This window comes from Pyrgilauda ruficollis, unplaced genomic scaffold (assembly GCF_017590135.1).
Source record: "Pyrgilauda ruficollis isolate IOZ18807 unplaced genomic scaffold, ASM1759013v1 scaffold25, whole genome shotgun sequence".
Taxonomy (NCBI): Eukaryota; Metazoa; Chordata; class Aves; order Passeriformes; family Passeridae; genus Pyrgilauda; species Pyrgilauda ruficollis.
This window is the reverse complement of record NW_024523822.1, coordinates 16537472-16558076: the sequence shown is the minus strand read 5'-3', so window position 1 is coordinate 16558076 and position 20605 is coordinate 16537472. Positions and strand designations below refer to the sequence as shown.

The window sequence follows — 20605 nt, the reverse complement described above, 5'->3', positions numbered from 1 at the left end:
CACATCCTTTACTTGGTTTTATTTTCCAGTACAATCAGCCTAAAGGATTAATCTCCCAGACTTTTCATTTTCTAATTTAAAAGCATTTTAAAATCCCTTTTGTTAGTCAAAATAATTACAGTTTGTTAATGATTGTGACTTCATGTTTGCAGTGTTGCAATTCTTTGCTGTGTGGTAATAAAGTACTATTTTTGTTCCATGCAAAACAACTTTTGTTTGCAGTGTTCTAGTTGCCTTCTGTCACAAGCCAGGCAGAGCAGCTGTGCATTGAGCTGAGCACAGGAAGTCACTAATCCCTTAAAAGTATGTTCCTGCATAGTTTTTCAAAGATTTCTGGTTTTTAAGGCAAATCTGAGATTATAATTCTGATGTGTATGGATACAAATTTGGTCTGGCATCATCCAGAACTGTGTAGCCATGTTCTGAGCAGTGCACTGTGGGAACTAATACATTCTGCTTCTAAACAGGGCTTAGTGGAGCCTCACAGTGTAACCAGCTTTGTTTTGGCTGGATTTGGGAAGAGCAGGGCTGACTTGCAAGTGGCCTGCAAAAGACTGTCCAGCCATCCTCTAAGCAGCATTTTAATCTAGTTGCCTTCTCCTAGCCCAGAAAGGGTCTTATGTTCTAGTTGTCCAAAGCGTTTTTAAAACTTGTAATAGAATGAAGTGCTGGTTCTTATATTATAAATAAATGCCTCTTCTGTCAAAAGCAACTTACTCTAGTGAAATAACAAAAAAAAAATAATAGATTGGACTAAAGAAGTTATATTTTTAAATTGTTGACTGAAAACAAACCAAAATAAGGAAGAAAAGTTGAACTGAGGTATTTAGAGCTAAAAATACAATTGGCTAGGGGAAGAAAGAAATCCATTGCTGGTACCACAAGATGGAAAGCAACAGAAATGTTTTTTGACCTCTGTTCAGTAATGATTAATACACTGTCTTCATTGTTTTGAAGAAATGAGAAGATAATACTGCTATAAAATCTTACAGTTATGCACCTGACAAAAAGATCACAATAAAAATTCTTTCATGTTTTGTGTAATGAGTGATGATGATTTCCCATGTAGTTTCCTATTTTGCAATATTACTCTGATGATCAAAGGAATTTTATAATGTAAGTTACATTTCCAACTAACAAGCTGACTTTGTTTCCAGTTTTCTACAAGCATGTGCTGATAGGTTTCAAAATCCATTTTAGCTGCAAAGTATAATGATTTGGAAAACTAATGAAGGCTAATGATGGGAGCATGATTGCAGTTTTATATGAGCCCTGTAGTAGTCCTCTTTCTGTCCTATGTAAACATAGTAATCTTTCACAGATTCCTGTGTATGAGAATTCTATCTACTCTACAGAAGATGTTATGCTTCTGATTGTTGAAAGGATATTTGATAGTGTTCATTTTAGGAAGCACACAATATCAAGATGAGCCTTTACTCTGAATTTCCCAGTGAATGCTCATGCTTATAGTCAAATTGGTTGTTATTGAACAATTGAAGCATGTAAGGGTTTTGTAAATGTTTCTGTTTCCTGTAAGGTAAGACACTTTTTACTTTGAATTTGTTGCATAGTTAGTGGAATTCCTCTTTAGTTGCAGTGCTTCATGCTCTTTATGTCCTTATTCAAGAACTCATGATTGTCTTCATCAAAGTCCTTCCAGTTAATATATATTAATAGGCATTTTGTTTTATTTTGATTTGTAGTTGATAGGAGCTATGAAGAACTACAGTGGCTACTCTCTATGGTTCAAAGTGATCCTGTACCCTACATAAGGTAAGTGAGTTAATAAAGAGACAGGTTTTTTACTAATGCTGAAGCTATTAAGTAAATTCTTCACCTGGGATCGATAGAATAGATCAGATCCTTTACTGCTTCTTCACAAAACTGTTTTTCCTTCTTGTTATTTTACATTAATTGAAACACGTTTAGATGTTTCAACAGTTCACATCTCAAAAATTAGGATATTCTATTCTTATTCTGCATTATGTTATTTTTGTCTTTTATGTTCTACCTTGTGGCAGAAGTCTGAAGTTAGAGATTATTTCCTGATCATAAATAAAGTGTATAAATATGATGTTGTATATGGCAAAAAAAGACTTTGTGATATTTAGAAAAGACAGAGGCTAAGACATAGTGCACACAATATTTGGACACCAAAGGGTGTAAAGCAATTGTCAGACTGTAGATGGGGTGAAAGGATCATGTGAAAATATGGTGAAATTTCTAGTATTTCTTGTTTCAACTTCATTTTCACATGAATGGTTGGGTGTTTTAGAATGTTCGTTACAAACCTGTGAACACCAAGGTTCATAATAATTGTTTTTTCCCAACATCTTATTGTTATGACCACCATTGAAGTACTGAGTTTCAAAGTTGAATAATACTACTTTTACTCTCTATATAGGTGATTTCTTACCAATACCAAGGTTGTTCTGTTTCATTTCTCTCATTCTTGTTAATAGAAATAAATACAGGTTTAGCTTCAGTTTAAGAAGGAGATTTAATTTTATTTGTATTCTTTTAAAGAGGAATTTAAATTTTGAATTGAGTGTGATATGTTAGCCTCTTCTAAAAGAAGAATGGGGAAAAAAAAGAAGTATCTGCAAGAGTCTTCTTGTTCCAAATGTGTAAGACAGCAAGGTGAAAGCTGGCTGTACAGAGAAAAAATGTTAAAATAATAAGTAATGAAACAAAGAATTCATTAAGTGTTTTCAAGGCCAAGTTTGAAGAAACAAAAATGTATCTTCTTTCAGCTCAATCTGTAAATACTGTAAGCAGCATGGTAAGTGCAGGATCTTCAGAAACCAATGTAACATAAGAGGTGATAGTGTTTGTTTCCAGGAAAATGTGCAAGTCACTGTTTTTGGGCCTGCCATTTTGTATCAGTCATAAACATTTACAGTCATTTAAAAATTCTTTGGTATCAGTATGTAAGGAGTTTATTTGCCAGTGTTACATCTTAGTAAATTTCCAAGTCAGTGTGCAAAAAAGGATAATGACTAAACAGAAGAGCTTAATGTAGTCTACAACTGTTAACAACTGTGTCTAAAAACATCCTACTGCTTTGCACCTTACTTTTTATCTCTAAGTTATACTGCTGATGGTAAATGTGTGTCTAATGCATATTGTGAAGAGAAGGAAGAAGAAAGAAGGCATAAAACATTGGTTAAAAATTGGGACGTAATCCTGTAAGTTTGTAAGAATATTGCAAACTGAACAGACTTTGTATCCTTACGGTTTTTCTTTTGCATTTAATAAAGATTATTTTTATTTCAGGCATAAGATTTTGGATATGCTGACTAAGAATCCACCTTTCACCAAGAATATGGAGTCCCCCTTATGTAATGAAGCTTTGGTAGATCAGCTTTGGAAACTGATGAATTCAGGTTAAGTTTTTTTATTTGTTTGTTGTTTTGTTGTGTTAGAGTTTTATTGTGAGGTTTTTTGAAATAAGTATTAAAAACTTGCTTCAGAATATGCCAAGAGCTCTCTTAGTTTCAGTAGTTAGAAATTGAAAACCCAGTCTCAGAAGCTGAATATCATCTCTGTGCTTCCAGAACACTCTTAGTGACATAGGCTACCAAACCTAGTTTTTAATTATTCTGGTTACTGACGTAGTGTGCTTTGATGTTCTTCTGCACAGAATCATACTTTGAATGTTCAAAATTGTTCAAAGCAAGTGTTTCCTCAAATAATGGTGTCTGTGTTACACTTAGAGGTTGCTTTACTTTAGATGGTCTCTTTTTGTCCTCTTTTTCTAAACTCTCTGGGAATATGAGAGGACAGCATTGATATAGATAATTTAAATGAGATTTTTAGAGGTGCATTATAGGCCTAAAACTCAGTTTGCCTTGTGAGATTAGGAAAGATCCTAGTGAGAGAAGGGCTTGCATCTTTACCATTGACCTGTTCTTCATTGCTGAAGCAGTTTTATCCAGTCCTGACAAAGTGCCCTTTAACATCTGGCACATTACCACATAGATTACATATAAACATTTATATAGCATTTTTAGGTCATTGCAGGCTTTCTGTTCTCTGTGTGTCATTATATTCAGTGTTTAAAAGTTTACAGCTACACTCCAGGGGTTGAAGTGGGGAGACTACTAGTAGTTCAGTTTCATAGGAATTGCCAAGGGTCAGACACAGAAAATAAACAATTTTGATGTTCCCATCAGAGAATTTGTTTTTGCTTTTTCATGAGAGAAGAGTGTGTGCAGTGTTACAAGCATTGCTTCTTTTTGCAAGTAACAAATAGGGTATACATGCTTATTAAGGTTCATGGGTCTTTAAGCACCTAAATTTCTATGCCTCAAGATGACATAATGTTTCACTTAATTTTCTGTAAGGGATAACTGTGGCATTCCAGAGTGCCTTGAAAAAAATTGTTTATGTGTGACAAGCTAGTAGCCAGGTTTAAAAGTGCACGATTGTAGAATCATGATTTGCTTTCATTTAACATAAGCACATGTAATAGAGAACAGACTCTGATTGGTATATGTAATGGGTTTTTTGCTGTGTACATCTGAATTAAATTGATAATATCATAGTAGTTCTAAAATTAATATTTTTGAATGTGTCATTCCGTGAGGGTATTTTAAGGTTAGAAATGTCCAGATTAATATTAATGTTGCTTTCATTTGTAACTGGGTATGTGTAGCTGGTAGTTTGTAACTGGTAAGGGCAAGCTAAGCTTACTCCAAACACTATTTTGGCCCCATAAAACTACTATTTACAGGGATAGTTCTTGTGATTTTATTTTGTGCTAAGTCTTGCACAGCCACATTAATATGGCAGTTGGCACATCTGTGTCTTGTTTACCAGATATAGTTCAATTCCTGCTGGGGAACAATATGTTCAATAAACTTGCAATCAGTCAAGAGCTGGGCTGAGTTAACACCAGAACTGCTGTACTTGCAGCATTGCACCAGATGTTAAATGTCTTTCTGTTGTGATTGGTGCCAAACGTGCTTAGACCATTTGTGTGTAAAGATATAAAGCAGTACACAGTTTGTAGTGAAAAACAATAAAAAAATAAAGCATTGCTTTGTGCAGTAAGAATACATACTTTGAGTATGAATACAAATTAAAGTATTGAGTATTCAGTGAAGTTCATGATGTTGTAATGATGTTAAAAAGCATGCTTGTGCATTTCTCTTTATCAGTGCGGTTTCCAGAGAGTAAAAATCTTAGTCATGCTTAAAGCTCTTACAATATTTTGTGGAATACATAGGCAAATGCAACAAATCCATTGATACAGGAAGCCAGTTTGGTAATAAAGTCTTCTATTTACTTGTCCAGTAGAAAAACTTAAGAGTGCAGCTTGAAAAAGAAAGGCATATGGGTGTGGTTATTTTTCTTCTATTTTTCATTATGTTATTACAGCATTTACTTTTCCAGTCCTGTTCTACTAAACATGTCTAACTTACAACCCACGAAACTTAAAGCCTTCCTTTTAAACAGGAAAGTTTAAAAAGAAAGCAAGTGAGTAAGAGCTAATAAGAGGCAGGGATATTGAAGGAAGTGTATCTTAAGCACAGAAAATGTCATACTCTGGTGGGCCTGGATTACTTAAGCTGTTATATTTGTGGGAGAGGAGAAGATTTTATCTCTGTATTAACAATCTCTCTTGTATTTTAGGAACTTCACATGACTGGAGATTACGATGTGGTGCTGTGGACCTCTATTTCACACTCTTTGGCCTCAGCAGACCTTCCTGTTTACCATTACCAGAGCTTGGACTTGTTCTTAACCTGAAAGAAAAGAAGGCTGTACTCAATCCAACGATTATCCCTGAATCAGTTGCAAATAATCAGGAACCTGTGAACAGTTCTAACAATCATGGGCAGCCAGTGGGATTTCAGAACACCGTAAGCACAAACTATCTGCATCCATCCTATTCAGCTGGCTCAGAGTTCTTGCATGGGTTGCTGATTTAATTTTGTATTGTGTTCAAGCATCTCATGCTTTACTTAAGCTACCTTCTGACCTCATTGCTCTTTATTCTGTCCACTTGAAAAGCTGGTGTATACCATGACTTTTTGGACATTTTTTAACTGTTTTGCATTGCATATGTAAGCTTTTTACTTGTTTTTTTTTCTAGTCTCATCATTTCTGTTCTTTATGAAACTTTATATATTGCTTATGAGATATGAAGTGATTCACAGAAATGTTTGATGCTGTGGTGAAAGCTTTTTTCATGAGACTGTTTCTTATAGGCAAGTTATCCACTTTTCCAAAACAAAACCTTTTATCAGTAAATCTGTTCCATCTTAAAATACATAGATACTCCTCATTTTAAACAACTTAAAGTGATGTGAAAGTTGAAATTTTAACACATCTGCATTGAGCATTTGAATCTGACATTTTGGTATTGTGCTCTGAAGGATTTGTAACAACTTCTGAAGAATGGCATACATTCAGTTTGGTATCTTTCTGGATTTGAAGGCTTCAGTCCTAACACACATTCCATTGCATAGTTAGAAAATAAATTTTTATAAACTATTAAGGTCATACTTTCCTCAAGAATAACTGCCACTGCTGCAAGACCAAGTATTTTTGTTGGACAAATTTAATTGTGAGAGGGGGAAATAAATCAACATGGAAATAAGAAGTGATTTTTTCTTAACAATTCCAAAACCAGTGTGTGATTAGCATGTTTGAAACTCTTTCCACCCTTTTGAATAGGATGGTTTACTCTTACTTTATCAGTCCCATAGTCAATGTCTAAATAGTTTGTATTGAAAAGTATGCTGAGTACTAATTAACAGTACCCTGCAGGCCCTTTCCAGCAGGGGGAGAAAGTGCTGGTAGAGTCAGATATTGTTAGACCTGTCCTGCATATTTACAGAGCATGTAATAAGTCCTAATTTGCTGCACCTAATCATTAGAATTAAATAGCAGGGCGCATTTTGTTGCCAGATTTTTAGGCTGCGGTTCAGTGAACACCCAAACGTTTTTTGCAGCCAGACTACCGAAAGATTTCCTCTTAACTCTTCCTAAACTGTCCTCTACCTTGTGCTAGCATAGTAGTGTTTGCTGCAAGAGTGAGCTGAATCAGGGAAGATCTGGTTGAACAGATTTTTATGAACAGATATTTCAGTTTCCTGAGCCAGTTTGTCACGTAGTTGTAAAAATGTTTGTGGCACCCCAGGACAGAACCGTGTGTGGCTGAGGCTGCTTCATTTAGCAGCGTACTGGCTTGCACTGGTGTGGAAATACAGCACTGGTATAAGCCTCAGTTTGTACTTCATCCCTTGTATCTTCTCCTATTCCTCATCTTCATTCTCCTACCTCTTACCTTAAGGTTACCATTTTCACTGTAACTTCCCCAAAACTTGGGGAACTGATTTTCAAACAAAGTATCAAACAAAGTATCAAACAAAGACTGCCTCTTATGTCAGACGAAGTTAATCCAGAAGTGTTTCACAATAGCAATGCCTTGGACAAAGTAATAGAGATGAAAAAGGGAACTGCATATTTGAGGGGAAAAAAGAGTAAACAGGTGATAGAATATATCAGATTAACTAGATTCTTTAAAGTAGACATACATTGAGAGCATAAACATGTTAAAATCAGTACTGATACAGTAGTGCCACTGAAGCTGCTGAGGATGATTGAAGTTACTCACTTCATAAAACGGATCTTGAATTGTTCAGGGCGAGAGTTTGTGGGGCTAAAGTGCCCTTTGTAGGATGGAAGAAGAGCACTTCAGGGGAACAGTATATGCCCTTGAGAGTATATGGTATATATGCCTTTTATAGTTTTTAGTGAGCTTTGAATTATGTTTGCTTCTGTGATGCTTTATTTTCCCTTCTAAATTTTGTCTGTTGGACTTGTTGAAACACCTATCTCCTGTTTTTATTACTATAATGTGTAACTTAGGAGACTCTCCTATTTTTCTGTTTCTTTGACCTTGTTCTTTTTATAATCTAAGCAGTAATTTACAAAACAGATTTATTATTTTTTAATAAATATTGTTGTAAAATAAAGAAAAAAATTATAAGTACTCATTATGATTTGTACTAAGTAAACTTTAGCCTTTAAAACAAACTAAAAGAAGATTTAGCTAAATCCCATGTGTAGATCAGAGGCTATCACAGTTTTTCAACTGAGATTTTTCCTGAGGAGAGTCTACAAGGCACAGATTTATAGACAGGCTATTCAGAGGCAGCAAATGTTGTTGCACACCAACAGTACCATGATTGTGAGAAGCGACAGAAAAGATGCCAATGCTAGATATGCAGAGGGAGCAGGGATAGAAGTAAAGAGAAACTATGTTTGTAGGAGTGGTTGGCACAAATCCATGCAGGGTTTTAGAAAATGCTTCTTGCCAGAACTACAGAGAAAACTTTGTTCAAATCACCCACTTTACTCAGAAGATTTTTCAGGTATCAGGTCGCTTTCTCTGAAACATGGATCTTGCTATCTTCTAATTTTGGTCTTTTAATGCTGCTTCAGGAGGATGATCATCTTATTAAGGAAACAGCATCCAGCATTTCTGGTCATCAGCAGGGGGTGAAGAGGAAGGCTGATATGCCACTCGGGTCTCCATTGGAGCCAGGGCAAATACTAGAGAAGAATGAAGACAGTAAAGTCAAACTCAAAATCAGAGTAAGAAATGGAAATTCAACTTGCACAATGTGTAGGGTGTTCAGAATAACAGCAGTGGCGTCTGCTGGCTTCCCTTGAAGCTGTGTTGAAACAAAAGGCATGCTGTGTATACATGTACAGCAGTTGTTATGCTTACTTTGGCAAAATCATTTCCTATCAGATTCTTTATTGGCTGGCAAGGGCTAAAGTTGACAGATAATGCTCTTGTTCACACAGCTTCACAGTAAATTAGAAAGAAGGAAAGACACTGACCCTTTTTAATTTTATTGAATTTTTATTCATTTGCAGTGGTAGATATCACTTCCTTTCCCTCTCACCCCCAGTTTACCTCAAAAAGAAAATATTTTAAATTTTGTTTAGTAATGTTTTTATGAGTTATTAGCATCTGCTTATTTTTTTTCCCGATATCTTAGTTCTCAAACTCTCAAGAGGAAGAGGAAATTGATATGGACACAGTTCATGACAGCCAAGCCTTCATTTATCATCATTTGAATATGCTGGAGAGACCATCCACACCAGGTATGAGTAAGTTTACAGGCAAGGTGGTTGTATTTTTTTAAACTACTTGAGCTGTGAGGTGTGTTTTTGCTACTGCTTATTTCCATACATGAAGTGTTGGTACGTGTTAAATGTTACTGGAATTCCAGGAGCTGCAGAAGGGGTGCATAAGAACATTTCTTTAGATTTAAACAGATGCATAGATAAATGTATACATGTGTATTTTTAGACACATATCTTAGTAATACATATGTATTATTTAGACACATATCTAAGTAAGACAAGTAAAATCATGCTTATGAAAGTGAAAAGCTAAGGAATGAATAGAAGAGCACAAAGTTTAAGCAGAATCCCATAAGCAATTAGGTAAAACTTGTTTTGCCATTGGTGTAATTTAAAAATTACAATTTTGAAAGTTAAAAAATAGCAAGACTCCTCAGGTAAAAAAAAAAAAAACCCTCAAATATTAATGATTTGTAACTTAACATTAGCAAATGTTAAAGCCTCAAAGATATTTAGAAGGACTTTCTAAAGTTGAAAGGATTGCATCTGTGAGTAAAATTGTTTCATTTCAAGCACTTCCTTACTTTTACTACTTCTCTTAGTATCTTTTTTTTATACAATACTTGACAAAATTATTCTCAAGGCATAGTGTTTCTTAGAAACTTTAAAACAGGTTGAACTTCCACCTTCTTTGTTTTTCTGTCACTAGCCAAGAAATTTGGCAGTTTGTCTCATTTTCTCAAAATGTTTTAATAACGTGTCTGAAGTTCAGTTCCAGAATGTGCCAGTGGAACAAAGCTGAGGTCATGTGACAATGTACCAAGCATTTTGAGGGATCTTCCATACAGATTCAGAACAAGATTTTAAGATTGCAGTACTGTGTTGTGTAAAAGTGAAGTTTTTGGCTTTAGATTTCAGGGTAATTACCCTCTTGCTTGTTTTTCTGTTTTTATCCAGTGACTGCCTAGTGTAAAGCAGAAATTGACCTTAGCAGCACAATCTGGAATGTTGGTTCCATCTTGAGTTGCCCTAGGTCCTGAGCTATGCTGACAGGTGCTTTCTCTGTGACCAGGCAGTTTAGTGGCCCCATTTGAGAGAAGGGCTGGTGGATGCTGCTGCCCTGAGGATCCTGCTGAGGCTGGTGCCTTGGTGCCAGTGGTGCTGAAGCTGGACGCTCATACTCCTTTATGAGCCTTGGGTGTAACATTTTTCCTTCCTTGCCAGATGCTCTAGCCACTAAGGCAGTTTATTCTTTTTCTTTTTTTTTTTTTTTTTTTAATAAAAGGTAACTGGTGTCTCTTCTCAGCTAAGAAATTAAGGTCATATGGGGACATTAAAACACAGGGAGGTCTAGTTTCTGGATTCCAGATGGCCTTCAGTTAATGATGTGTGTCTACAGCTAACTCCACCAGGACAGCTTTGCTGTTAGGTATCTAGAGTAGCAAAACCCACAGCTTTTTGACTTAATTGAACAGGGTAAAGGAGCAGGCTGCATATAGGTTACTCTCATGAACTTAGGAGCCTATATCTGCAAAGCTTTAGTTTAAACTTCTCAGAGCTGCTTTGAATTTTGTTCTCGATGTTATGGTCAACCATCACATTTTCTGTATGGCAAATAGTGATGCATCCAGGGCATGCAAGTGCAAAGCTGATCTGCTGAGGATTAGTATTTATAACTCTTACATGATGTTTTGCAACACTTTTTCACTAGATTTACACACTCTATGGAATATAAAGTCATAAAGAGAGCTCTGCCAAGTACGTCACAGATAGGACTATGGGGAGCCTCTGCGCGCCAGCTCTGTGCTCCGGGACTGTTGTTTGTGCTGGGGGTCAGGACGGGTGAAGTCTGACCAAGAGTGGAGCAGTGGCCACTTAACTGCTGCTTTTATAGACCCACAGCAGACACAAGCTGCTTCAAGTCTCACTTGTGTCCTCAATGACTTTCTCATCTCTGTTGTTTAGACATTCAGCACACTGTAATACATTTTCTTTCCTAGGTAATAAATGAGACAAATGCCAGGTTTTGCACCAGAATTCATTTTAAATAGTAAGCCTTTGAAAAGCATTATTTTGAAACACTTCAGATTATTTTATTCTTTTTTTGTTTGTGTGGTTAGAAACAGTTCCACTTCACATATTTTTTGCTACTAAAATTTCACCTGTTTCTTATTCATGGCATTTTTCTTAGAAGCAGAGATGTATGAATTACAGACTGAGTAAATAAAGATAGTTCAATCTTTAGGAAATGGTATACTGCTGAGAAGAAACAGACCAGGAAAGATAAAAGCATACTTAAATAAAATTGTTCACACATAGGAGTGCTCTGGTTTACAAAGGAATGCCAGGGCCTGTGAGGTTTTACAACAGTGATGGAGGATGAGTGCATTTCAGGGAGTGATTATTGTGAAATAGATTGACTGGAGGTTCTGAAATGGCCTCAGTGTCTTGTTAGTAAATCTGCCTCAGTTCTGGCTCCTACTTGGAAGGAGTGAGCTCTTAGTCCACCCGCAGTTTTCCTTCCCCAGCTGTGGGCTCTGTCCCTATGTGTCACATGAAGTGTTAGGTCATCAGCTGAACACAGCATGTGAAAAGCAGCTGCCAGGAATAAGTTCACATTGGGTCCTGTAGTATCTGTGGTTTTTTTCTGGATTGTTGGGTTGTTGTTTTTTTTCCATTTCCCAGACCACCCCAAATGATCATTTGGATTTGGTCAAGTTGATGTAACCCCCCTAATAACAGGAAAATATTATTTTCCTTTAGAAGTTGGGGGTGGGGGAGTGAGGGTGAGAATGTTTTTGCATGGTTCTGCCCATGAATGTGAAAAGTTATGGCTGAGACAATAACAAAAAGTTTTCTAATGCAACACATGCTGGATTGCAGGTTTCAGTGTTATAATTATAGCACCTGTCCCCGTTCATACACAAAATCATTTGTTTAAATCCTACTAAAGCATCCTGACTATGATAGTAAAACTGTGGACTCTGGCAGTTGTAGGGGAATCTAATAATTTTATCAAGAAATTACAAAACATTAGTTGTGAATTGTCTAAAGAATGCTGTTGTGATGATTACTCATCTGCCCTTAGGGCTAGAATCTTGGTAGCCTCCTTTGAACCTCCAAGGCTGTGCAAGGTTACATTTCTAATGTGAGAACAGATTTTATTTGCTATTAATCATCAAGAATGTTAGGAGCACTCCCTTCACTTAAATCTTAAGATAAAAGACTTTCAAGATGAGATTTTCTGTAAGCAACAGATTTGATCTCTCGGGCTGCAAGGTGACTCGTCTTGCTTTGTTGACTTCAGTGAAATCAGATAAAGGTACACTTCTTTAATGTTTCACTCAGCTGAAAGTACAGTATGTCAGAAGTAACCTTTAAAAGGTTCTGCTGTATCTGTCAGTGGTTATTGATGGGCCTGGTCTCTTCTGCTTCCAAAATAAATGCCTGGCTGTAGGCTGGATGATCTGCCAGTGAAGTTACATGTCATAATAGCTCATCACTGATGAACACTTAATTGAACTTTTTCCGACTAGTTTTGATGGTTTGAAAGTTGATAAAAAGCAGCATCCAATTCTCTCTTTATTTCTGCAAAGGAAAGAAAAATAAAATACTGTGATGTTGTCTTAGTGCACTGGCAGTTCTTTTTCTGATGGTATTCAGGGTCATTGGGCTTTGAGGACATCCTGAGCATTCAGACTCAGATATAACAGATTCCTTGGCCATTCTGTTAATTCTTTTGCAGTTTTCCAGGATAGTCAAATTGGAAATTGCTGCTGCTGACTTTGTGGTTGCTCTGTTTACAGTGTAGATGAAACTTTGGAGGTCTAGACCACAGTCATAATGTTGATCAGATTGTGGTCTTGTTTATCACAGTTACTGCACTTTCAGGAAATTATGGTTTATCTGGATTGACTTTTTTCTGAAACATTTTGAAACTGGACATACTGCATACGCTACAGTAAAGTGTAGAGGTAAACTACTGTAGTTATTATGTTTAAACAGCACATTTACAGCAGCAGATCCAAGCCTGAGGTGCAAATCACTGCATCTGGAGTTTGGATGCAGAAGTAAATAGGAATTCAGTCCAAACTGTGTGAGAAACACAGTCCTCTGCAGTTAGCTGAAAGTGCACCAGTACCTCAAAGTCCACCCTTTAGTGGCTCTCTACCAAAAAGTGCTATGAAAACAGCAGCACACAGACAAATATATGAATGAACACTTCTTGGATTTGAGGACACCACTGACACTGATGGCTTTTTTGCTTTACTTTCTAAGGAGGTAAAAGTTGTTACAACTGTTCTGATAGAATGCCTTTTAATTGCATTTAATATTAGTACAGTATCTGTTACACTTTATTACTCAAGATATAACTGTTTCCAAAGTGGTAGCTCATAGGCTTTGAGGTTGGTAGATAAATTTGCCTCACTGAAATAGTATGTGGTTAATAGTACACTTCACAAGGAATGGTGTTTTCCAGTTCTTTACTCTAAAAAAAGCAGCTTCAATAAAAACACAAACCCTGCAGATAGTAACAACAGAAATGAGAATTGCATCAGTGTATGGCTGCAGTGTGTCAACTCCATGATTTAATAAAAACACTGCAATATTGTAGCTGTGACTGTCTCTGAGAAAACAACTAATCACTTTCAAATCTAGAGAACGAATAAGGCCAGCAAGTTTTCAAGTGAACTATCTGAAACTGATGAAGGCACACAAAGTATTCTGAATTGGCTTCCTGATTTAGATGTTCTTTCTTTCAAAAACAGGGAGTTCACTAGAGTGTTCCAGAATGCTAAAATAAAAATAGTAAAAATAACACTACAGTTAAGATATTATTTTAGTGTAAGTATAAGGCAATATAGTTGTTAAATGAAAGTCAGATCAGGAAATCAAACTTTTTACCAGTAAAAACTGTATTTTAGTTAAAACACCAACTTGTCTATACGATATTTTAGTTTTACCTTCGGTATAGGTATAAGAAATTGTCTATCTGGTTTTAGATCCCACTAAAAAATTGAAGTCAAATGAATCTGTAAATTTGAACTAATTCAAATGTTTATGTTGGTTCCAAATTAACTGATTTGCTTAGCATATCTTCAGAAAACTTTTGGCTGGTTTTATTTTTTTAACTAGACCTTTGTTTTTCACCCTCAAGCTTTAATTTTTGTCCCATGGACCTTAAAAGAGCCCTCTTCTAGAGAGAAAATTGATAACCTTTTTCAGAGATGTATAATTTGAAAATTCTGGTTCTTTAGACTAATTACAGGACACTGCATTCTGGAAACCTGAAATCATTTATGCTTGGTAACATTTTCTATGTACTTTGTTGGTGCTTCAACAGATGCATAAACACAGCATTAAATTAAAAAATAGCGTGTCTTGGACATTTCCAGAGTAACACTAAAAAGAAAAGAAAAAAAATAAGGAAAAACAGGGTAATTTTGAAAATGTTTTTATGGTATTTTCCATTTTCTGAATGTTTTCTCCTTAGAGAAAATGCTAGCCAGAGATGCAGGTCAACTGCTCTGGAAAGAGAGTGCATTAACTTTCTCATTGGTGAGCTTTCTCTGGGTTCTGGGAGAGACACGTGAAGTGCTTGTGTGGTTGTATTGACGTCCCCCTCTTCCCAAAGCCTGTTCCTGTCTGGTGCTGCAGCACCAGCCTGTCCTCAGGACCCATGGGCTTCAGACTTTGCTATGATTTGTGAACTTGTCTTCTCCCTCCCTCTCTGATGTTTCAGTAAATTAGGGTGCAAATGGAGCAGTTTCAAAGAAGTGTCAGTTTGTAAAAATCCTGTATCAGCCAACTGTTTTGCATTCATTGGCCATGTGAAGAAATAGAGCCTGTAAATTTGTGGCATCCCACTCTCTTCACACAAAATCAGAAGCATAGGGGGGACCATATGAAAGGTCTCACAAAAGCCTGTTCGCATGTTAAAGTCTCAAGGTACAGGTTTTCAAACTGTAAAATTTCAAAAACAAAACATGAGAAAAATAGGTGAAACACTACCCAACAATATAGTTCAATATTAATGCACCAATGAGCACTAAAACTTAAGTGAACAGGGTGTTAGAATTATCTGACAGCAATTTCTGTTATGACAGCAAATGTTACTTTAAAGCTTATCAGGATCCAAATCCCTTTAATTTTGAAACTAAGCTACAAGATCTATGTTTTGATATTTTATTCTCTCTCACAACACCTACAGCATTTTTATTTGTCCCTGGGGCAAATGGTACACAAATATTCTGATCTTTCCCCCGTGGGACCATAATCCTGTCTAATTTTAAGCACCTACCCAGCTAGCTGGAACACCACAAAGCCAACAATTACATTGGAATCTCCACATCCTAAACAGGAGGAGATCCATGTGGATAGAAACATGTATGCACATTTTCTTCCAAGGAATGCTACTAACCACTTCAGAAGCAGCTCCTGGGTTGGCCCTCCACTTATTGTGTGTTTCTGTGTTTTGTGAAACCCGAGTTTCAGTCCTGCTCTCTGTGCCAGGAAGAAGTGGGTTCCTTGCAGGAAGAGGGAGTGCTCTGTTCCTCTTCGCATCAGTCTTGCTTCCCCTGTTGATAAAAGGATGATTATACTGCCCTGTGAGGCAATTTCTATTTAGCCTTATTTTCCTTAACTACACTTGCCATGTTCCTGGCATAGGCTTACTTAAATTAAAAGGAAGAAGAAAAAGGTTCTGTAGGTTCAACACTGAATTTTATGCATCTGTAACATTTTTGATCGAGCTTTTGTAGCTCTGTCCATTTTGGCACACAACTGAGTTCAGTAGTTTGCGATCAGTCTTTTGGAGTCATCATGCAGGATCAATATATTTGATTTTTGATTTCAAAGCACTCTTTAACAGTAGGAGGAAATTTTCTGGATAGCTTTTATTTTTGCATTCAAAAACCCAAGAGCCTAGAGTCAACGGTGTGACTCTATGAAGAAATGGTGTGTGTACTCCTATTGCTGGCTCAGTAGAAGCAGATTTTTTGTAATGTCATTCTTTCATTTCTTACTGAGGTCTTCTCCATATTACCAATGTTTACTGCCTCCTTAAGTGTCAGTAACTCTTGAGTTGCAGTTGGATCCCATTTCTCCCTTTCCTGAAGACCTTCTGCCTCTCTAGGTGGTCACCACCACCCCTTTGGTCCTGTTGGTTTCAACTACTGTTGTATTTGCTCCCTAACTTACCCCAGTCAATGGTGTTTAAGTGCTTTAACAAACAGATTTTTTCAATAACACAGCTGAAATAAGTAAGGAGGTGATAATACAGACTGTTGCCTTAGCAGAGCTGGTAGTTCAGTAAACTGCAGGAAATTAGCACAAGTGGCAGGTCATGTAACAGAGTCAGCAGAGTCTGTTTGGTTGCGTCCTCCATCTTCACTTGACACTACCGCTACATCATCCCTGCTGACTTTAACCAGTCTTTTTTACCAGTTCTGGCTAATTTTTTTTTTTAAGTTCAGAGGCTTAGTTTCAGTTTGAGGTTGTTACAAATGTAGTGTCTAGACTTACAGGTTTAGTTTCCATATAAAAATAACTCCGCAATTTGGGATTAATGGAGCTTAGAAGTTTTCAGAGTTTGTGTCATGTTGTGTGGGTGTTTTCTTCTATTTTAAGTTGACTTGAGTTTGCTATATATATTTTAATGTATCATGTGTCTGTAGCTTGAGAACACATGAGAGTGTCTTCAGTACTTTAGGTCATCTTTTGTACAGTTTCTGTACAACCAACCAGTGGTCTTCAGGCTTTTTGCCAAGACCTTTATTTCTGTGTTTCTAGGAGCTCTGTTATGTCACTGCCACAGTTCACCTGTAACTACTGCAGCCTATTTTAACAGCATCAAATACTGCCTGCTTTGATTTTCTGAGATACAGCCTCCACCCTTTCCTTTTCTAATGGCCTGAGCCAGATATGCTCCTTTTTTCACGATTGTGTCATCTGTTTAATGCCTGGTTTTGTATCCTTGCAGCTGCTAAATAAAGTGGTCAAACAGTGAATGCTTTAGAGGGAGCTCAGGTTATGGGGATAGATTTAGATATGGTAAGAATTCCTTTTAAAAATATAACTGGAAATAGTTACATAGTAAAGCATTTTTGCATCAAATGCAATATACTTGCACACTGTCTTCGTTGTTGAGAATAGCTCCAGACAACAATGTAAAAAAAATGGTAGTAGGTACACATTGAAGTCAGCAAGTGAAAATCGGAATTGGTGTGCATCTCCTACCTGCCATAAGATAAATAAAAAAGTAAAGTTGTGAGTTCTAACAATAAATTTTTGCATTGGTAACATGAGCTTACTGCTGCTTAGTTCTGATTAAATAAAAATTAAAGCCTTTTAAAATAGTTTTATATTAGAGATATATATTTCAAGTTTATAGGAAACTATTGTACTTCAGACTAGCTTCCTTCATGACCTCAACAGAATTTTATATTGCACCATATTCCTGTCTTGTGGTTAAGACCAAACATATTTCTAGAAAGACATCATTTTGCTGCTTAAGACTTCAAACAGTAGAAATTCTACCATGTCCCATATTAAGTTATTGACTATCCTCACAAAAAAAAACCTCTGTTTCTATTCTGACTTCTAAACACTTCATACAGATGTAGATTTTGTTTTTTACAGACGTATTTATAAACAAACAAAACCCAGAACAGCTGTACGTGTATGTGTGCATGTATATAGGAAAATCTAGAAATTTTCCTATATATATGCATGATTTAATCAGTCCTCAGTCTTTCAGGTGAGGCTGAAAAGATTGCATGGAAATTGTTCTCAATACTTGCTTGTCATACTCATAGTACAGGGAACTGTCTCTTTAGACTTCCAGGAGTCATTACCATAGACAAATCATTCTTGCCTTTAGAGCTACACAAGCAACCAACAAAAAGATGTACTGGGAAATAAATCTGTTTTCAAATATACAGAAAAAGATAATTGCACAGGAACAAATAATATCATTTTTGTTAATTAGTTGGGATATTTTTACCAAAAACTAAATGGGCGAAACCTCCATATTTAAAGTAGCAATGAAGAAACTCCATTTTAAGTAATACTTAGAGGATTTGTTGCCTTCAAAAATCTGGTGGTTTTCTACATTTATGTAATTGTTAAAGCATCCTTGCAGTGTGAGTGATTTGATTCAATTTCTGCCTAAAAGAATCTGAATGTTCCTACCTTCCAAGTGTTTCCACTCTTCAACAAAGGTATCCCTAGAATAATGCCTGTTAATCTCTACTACTGAAGCTATTGCAGTCTGTCTGAAATAATGAAATATTAAATTAGCCAAAGAGGGAATGAGAAAGTCATTCCTGAATTGAGATGTCATGGATCATATCTCCTTCCTCAGGTTCAGATACCAGGCTTGCTCAATATGTAACTCGTTCTAGTGTACTTGAGAAATACATCCTGATAAAGATGGTATAATTGTCTTTATTGGGATTTGGTTTTGTTTAGGAAAAGAAACCTTGTATAATCTTTCAAATAGGCTAAATTGGTTGCAAGAGGCAATTTTTAGAAAAATCAGTTTAGTTTTCCACTATCAAAAGGTTTGTATGTTCTTGCGGGGAGCTTTACCTGCCAACTCGAAGGAGTTCACATCCCAAAAATGCACCTTATTATGCCAGTCTTGCACTTTGTATCAGAATTTTCACAAGCAGTTGTATTTGCATTATTCAGGGTACAGTGGCCTTCCTACTCTATTTAAAAATTAATTTCATGAAGCTAGTATGACTTAAAGTTTCTCAGGGCTCTTTACAGTTCCTGATTGTCTGGGACACTTCTGTGCTGTTGAGGAAGGAAGGACCATCTCTAAAAATTGTCAGTAGTGTGGGAACTTTATTGGCATGTTCAAAGCCTTCTCTGAAGCTAAATGGCACAAGCATTGTAACAGGTTCCATGGTTTTACATTTAAATGATGTAGGCTTTATCTGATATTTCAGAATTCCTTATGTTTGGAAACAATGCAAGTTAAACATTTGCTAATCCCACCATATCCCTTCTTTCAGGTAAGGAACAATCTTCAGGAGAGATAAACATGCACCCTGTCTCAGCAGCTCCGCTCTCTGTGTTTAGCAAAGAATCAAACTCCTCGAAACACAGCGATCACCATCACCATCACCACCATGAGCACAAGAAAAAGAAGAAGAAACACAAGCATAAGCATAAGCATAAACATAAACATGATACTAAAGAAAAGGAAAAGGATCCCTTTGTTTTCTCTAACAGTCCAGCCAGTGCACGATCAATCCGTTCCCCATCACTTTCAGACTGATACTGATGACTTCTCTGGAGTTCAACTTGGACTACTCTTGGAGTGCTTAGAAGGATGTACATAACTATAGCTTCTATCTTTTTTTATGGAACTAAGAATATGTGAATTGTCATAGCAATTCAGAAGCTCTGCCACCTTTGAAGCCTTCTTTTTGCATGTGTGGTTGTTGAAATCTGATTCAAAAAATATGGTTTATGATTCTGACTCATTTTGTATTTCACTGTTCTCCACACCTCCCACTCTTTTTTCCATTTTAAACAAAGAAAACAGCCCTTTATGTAAGGGCCCCATGTCCACTGGCAACCCCCTGCACATCACGCTTACCATGTGTATTGCCAGAATCAATTATGGTTTAAACCTTTGAAGAACATTAGAGGCAGAGTATGTTTTAAGCAGAAGCCAATTGCCAAGCCTTTGGTGACAGACTGTTTCCAGAGTAGTATTGTATAACTAAGTGTAGATCTCCTCAAAAGACAGGGATTTTCTTTAGTCTTCAGCTGACCTGTTTCTTGCTTTAACCATTGCAACATAATGTCAGACTTCTAAAAGAACAACAGTATGTAGAGCATTTGCATTTTTCAGATACTAAAACTCTTGAAAAATTCCAGCCTGCTTTTAAGCTGGTGGTATTTATTATGGATATGAACCTTTTAATATGAATAAATTCTGCAATTGTTTTTGGAATTTTAGCAAAACGCATAATGCATGTTTTGTCCTGTAATCAGGCTTTTAAAAATCCAATAAAGTTTGCGAATTATTTTGACAGAGGCAGAATTTTTTCTTCAAGCTTACATTGGAATATGCTTTTGAAAGATGCTTGCTAAAATTTTAAAAAATTCTGAAAAGTTTAAAAATTAAAATATTGAAAAATATGTATTTCCTCCTAATGGATGGTTTGTTTGAAAGCAAGATCAGCTCATGAATCCACAGGAGAAATATATCAGTAGATTAAACTAGGTCTGGGACTTGAAATGATGGATGCATTTAAATTTCTTTAGCTGTGTTTTATGCAGTGTAATATTTACACTTAGGAAGTGTTTTATTTAAAAACATAATTTTAAAAAAGTTTTAATAATAGAGATAAATAATCTCTGCCACTTTTTAGTTCATTTCTTTATATGTGTAGAGGCAGTATTTTATTTCCATATACTAGTTAGCTTCTGTTGCCCAGAGTTCACATAGCGTTTTGTAAGATAGTTGTATTTG

The 20605-nt window shown here is 36.2% G+C and overlaps 1 protein-coding gene across 3 annotated transcripts in view; it reads left to right on the top strand.

Moving 5' to 3' along the window:
• Window positions 1-20158, top strand: part of TAF2 (TATA-box binding protein associated factor 2) — a 58670-nt gene extending 38512 nt beyond the window's left edge. For 2 of the 3 annotated variants that reach the window (XM_041470710.1, XM_041470709.1), the window contains exons 21-26: window positions 1704-1773; window positions 3277-3386; window positions 5638-5867; window positions 8458-8610; window positions 9024-9129; window positions 19134-20158. In XM_041470710.1, the coding sequence (XP_041326644.1) occupies window positions 1704-1773; window positions 3277-3386; window positions 5638-5867; window positions 8458-8610; window positions 9024-9129; window positions 19134-19399 (935 nt within the window). In that variant the 3' untranslated portion in view covers window positions 19400-20158. The remainder of the gene's footprint in view (window positions 1-1703; window positions 1774-3276; window positions 3387-5637; window positions 5868-8457; window positions 8611-9023; window positions 9130-19133) is intronic. The other variant, XM_041470711.1, reaches the window with a different exon arrangement.
• The last annotated feature ends 447 nt before the right edge of the window (window positions 20159-20605 follow it).